The sequence below is a fragment of the Bombina bombina genome, chromosome 6 (genome assembly GCF_027579735.1).
Source record: "Bombina bombina isolate aBomBom1 chromosome 6, aBomBom1.pri, whole genome shotgun sequence".
NCBI classification, from domain to species: domain Eukaryota; kingdom Metazoa; phylum Chordata; class Amphibia; order Anura; family Bombinatoridae; genus Bombina; species Bombina bombina.
This window is the reverse complement of record NC_069504.1, coordinates 113,142,540-113,146,555: the sequence shown is the minus strand read 5'-3', so window position 1 is coordinate 113,146,555 and position 4,016 is coordinate 113,142,540. Positions and strand designations below refer to the sequence as shown.

Here is a 4,016-nt window from a genome sequence, read left to right as displayed (position 1 = left end):
GGCTGATTACACTTATTATATATAGTCATTGGTGACTTGTGAATTTGGTGTATCTGGTTTTCTGGGAAGGTGCTGTTCTGGGCTGTTATGTTTGGTTTCAGACACTATTTTGGTAGTTAAAGGGTTAATTAATTATTATATCACAAAGAAAGAGTCTCTAACACATCTCATTATATTTTGAATCAATTTCCTTCATAAAAGGCCTGTTCCGACCTGTTCCGTTCCGGCTTTTACACCATCCCAATTGGGAACGGTATAAATTGTGGCACATTAAACTTCAGTGGCATTGTTTAACTTCTTAACCCAATAGGATGTATATATACGTCATACGGTACTTTGCCTATTGTACTGCATGACGTTTATATACATCTGAACTGCATGAAGCTCCAGTAGTCTTGACTGTAAAGTTACAGCCAAGTGCTGGAGTTCCTGAGCTCATGGCATCTGTGATCTGTCTTCATATGGAACTGGAGCAGGATCGGTGCTACAGTTCCATATGAAGTCAGATACCTCATCATTACAGATGGTGACACTATGTATGTCACCATCTGTAACGATCATTGCTGGGTTGTCTACTCATGAGAGAACTTTGTTTGAGTTTCATATTCCTTTAAACTGTCTTGAGACATACAGTATATAAAACATCTTTACCATTTTTTTTATATTATTTAAACACTTTATTTTATTTTGCATAGTAACTCATTAATGAGTGACCACAACTTTTAAACCTAGGGAAAACTAGGTAACCATATGGTGGCTCCCATTACTTTGTGGAACCTAAATATTAAAAACTTATTTCACATTATGCCCAGTTTAATACTTGCATCTAGAATTTAGTTGTACATTTATTTATATTAGCTAGGGATCAATTTCCAATGAATTAATGTTCTAATTAACCAATTACTTTATTATTTTATCATGTTAAAATAAATTGCATGACTAGGATAATACATTTTGTTAAAACGGACAGCTGCATTTCACATACAACTCAACTAAGAATTAAACAAAGTATCCAGTCAAACCAATATGTCCGCCATAGGAACGAATTATCGGGTTCTACATCCAAACCCCACCTCAATCACCCATATCACGCCTTCGCTATTTTAATAAGTCACCTCCCATTGTCCAATCAAACCAAAAGCAAAAAACGCGCCCACCAATCACTTAGTCAGAATGTTGAAAAGGGCGGGGCTGGGTATGTCGTATTTCAAAGAGCTGTTATATAGCCAACGCTAGAGGCTTGTGAGAGGAGCCATTTTGTTTTCATCCTCGTATAGGAACTACCTGCTTTATATCAGACGACCAGAAGGGGGTTGGCGGCAGCACTTCAAATTTGTTTTGGCAGCGGTTAAGTTTTTTTCTTTAAGCCACTTAACTGTCTGCTTCCTGACGTCCTCAGCAGCTGGAAACAAACGGGTGAAGGATGCAGGAGGACAAAGTTGTCTTTTCCCGGTCTCATTTGGTCTTTGCAGGCACGAAACCGCTGGAGGATGCGTTAGAGATGTTTGTCCCGGAGTCTAAACATTTTATGAACTCAGATACTGAGCTGTGGAACTTCCTCTGCAGTCTCAAGCAAGACTTCTCACCGGTTATCCTGCGCAGCAAGGACGTTTACGGCTACTCTTCATGTAGCTCCGTAGTACCGGACCCCAACGCTCTGTCCCGTAAAAAGCCCAAAGAAATAACTCCGCCGAAGATACCGAGACAGGAACCTGTCAAGCGTAAGCGGCGACCCGCGAGGTTCAGTACCAAGAAGCGGCGCCAAGTGCGAGCTGGCAGCGCTGGTGTTAGCGAGGAGTCCGGCAGTTGTACCAGCGGAGGTAGCGGCTGCAGCAGCCCCACGCCATCGGACACCCAAGTGGTCTTCACCAAAGGGAAGACTCTGGAGGAAATGTGGAAAGCAGCAGCGCCGAAACTGGCAAAGTTCCCCACTATACGGGTCAGGGATGTGTCCTGCCCGGCCAAAGTGGCAGCTGCCCGCTTGAGAGCGCAAAGGATCCTGCGAGTAAACTTGCAGCCCGTAGTGATGGTCAGACGTTACCCCGTGATCCTGTCCTGAAACCCGCCCTGCCCCAGCCACCTCTACCGGGACTCCGAGCTCTGTATGCACTTTCACTGCTGGGCTTTATGAGCACATAAACTGGGGGCAACGGCAGATACAAGTCAACTTGTTTACGTATTCTTCCACGATTTCTTGCACTTTACTGTACAGATGACTACTTCAAACTACGGGTTTTCCCGTTAATGACTTTATTTTTTTTTGTTCCATGCAAATGTCTGTGTCAGGAGATGTATGATGCTGAAATGGTGCGGGGCACAGACTTTTCAAGGAGTTGTTGCAATAAGGGGCCCAAGCACAAATCACACTTGGGAGTGGATTTTTGAATTATTATTAATTGGTGCCACTGAAGTTCCTATGATTTATTTGAGACGTTATGCAGCGTTTTTATAGGACTAGTCATCAAGAATGTTGGTTTACTCATCACTAGTCATCAAGATAATGACGTCAGATTTGGATTTCACATTTGACACAGAGAGCTGTGAAGCAATCGGATCTGCTTTATTTATGCAAAGGAACTTGTGAACCAGATTTCCCCCTATCCCGTTTTTTTTTTTTTGCCCTATGTTTCATTGGCAACAACTACCTCACCATTCTGGTGCTCTACACAGTAAAACGAATCCAAAGACTGAGTTTGTTTATGTATCATTTAACTTTATTATGCATACTTGTGCTATTTTGCCAATTATATGGTCTATAATCTGACGTTAAATAACTGTGACAGGACATCTCTGTAATACATTTAAACTTGAAATGGTAAAATCATAACCAGTACAAGGAATATCCTAATTTGTTATTTTGAATGACATGTGTTTTTGTTTTGACTTATGATTATTTTCAAGCCCTAATGAACAAACTTAAGTTGGTTTTTTGTGTGATTTGCATAATATATACTAAGTACTGTTCTCAGTGGAACTGGACATAGTTTTATTTGAGTATGCAACTGTATTAGGGTCATTGCATAGTTTAGTGGAACCTTCTGATGCTTCACAGACTATTGATTGACTTTTTAAATTTGATAGACGTGGCATTGATGCTCCATAATGCTTGAGGTACTGCTGAAGGATATAGTGATATGATAGACAATGCCATTAATGTCTTGTAAATGTGCCTTTATAACAAAGCTACAATGTGTGGCCCAAAAATATTTCTAATGAACTGTCTATAGGATAGATAATGGTGCTAGATCTACTTTGTAGAATGTTTAGAATCAGATATAGAACACATACAATAGTATATTTAAATAGTATTTTCATACATTCAAATTGTTATTGTGTACTTTACTTTCAAATACTGAAGGACTATAGATTTGTCTTCATATTTTATACATATTACAGATTGCTGTTTTGGTTCTTACAACAGTGCCTATAGTAACTACTGTTCCAATTTAGTGCAGTCAATGGATACAGTTCACTGCAACGCATGTTATTTTGTTTCCATCTTTTATTGGTTACAACAATTGTAGTATGCCTTAGTTACTTTTGCTTTAATCAGGAACATCGATATACAGTTTGTATTGTTACAAGCATTTCCACAATGAATAGAGTTAGACTATTGCCAGCTTAGTGGTGATAAAATATTACACCATAACTATTTTTACTGTGGGTTTTTTTTATTTATTTTTTTATTTCATTGTTTAACTTATTATGTGTAAATAAACTGTCTCTATCTTCATCAAAGTTAATGTTGGTGTTTCTTGCTTCCTTTTCATAAAGTTCAGTCAGCTATTTAACTAGGTTGGTTTATATGTTGCCCCCTTTCTACAACAAAAAAAGGCTCATATTGCCTAACAATTGTTTTAAACTGTGCTAAAATTGCCATTCTCCAAGACTGCTTTAGTTTTTTTAAATGGAGATCTGTACTGCTCCAGCTATGCAGCAAGCCCTGCTGATTGTATCAGCTGTGATTTCTGCTTCGAACACACATCGTTTTGCAAGGGTTACTATTTGGTAGCTGT

The 4,016-nt window shown here is 39.1% G+C and overlaps 1 protein-coding gene across 1 annotated transcript; it reads left to right on the top strand.

Moving 5' to 3' along the window:
- Positions 1-1,260: 1,260 nt before the first annotated feature.
- CCDC71L (coiled-coil domain containing 71 like) lies at positions 1,261-3,738 on the top strand. The gene has a single exon (XM_053719758.1). It carries the CDS (start codon positions 1,424-1,426, stop codon positions 2,057-2,059), a length of 636 nt encoding a protein of 211 aa, XP_053575733.1. The 5' UTR covers positions 1,261-1,423; the 3' UTR covers positions 2,060-3,738.
- The last annotated feature ends 278 nt before the right edge of the window (positions 3,739-4,016 follow it).

Bases quoted from the DNA above. Each gene is read 5' to 3' on its own strand.
- CCDC71L (XM_053719758.1), top strand. From the start codon at position 1,424: ATGCAGGAGGACAAAGTTGTCTTTTCCCGGTCTCATTTGGTCTTTGCA.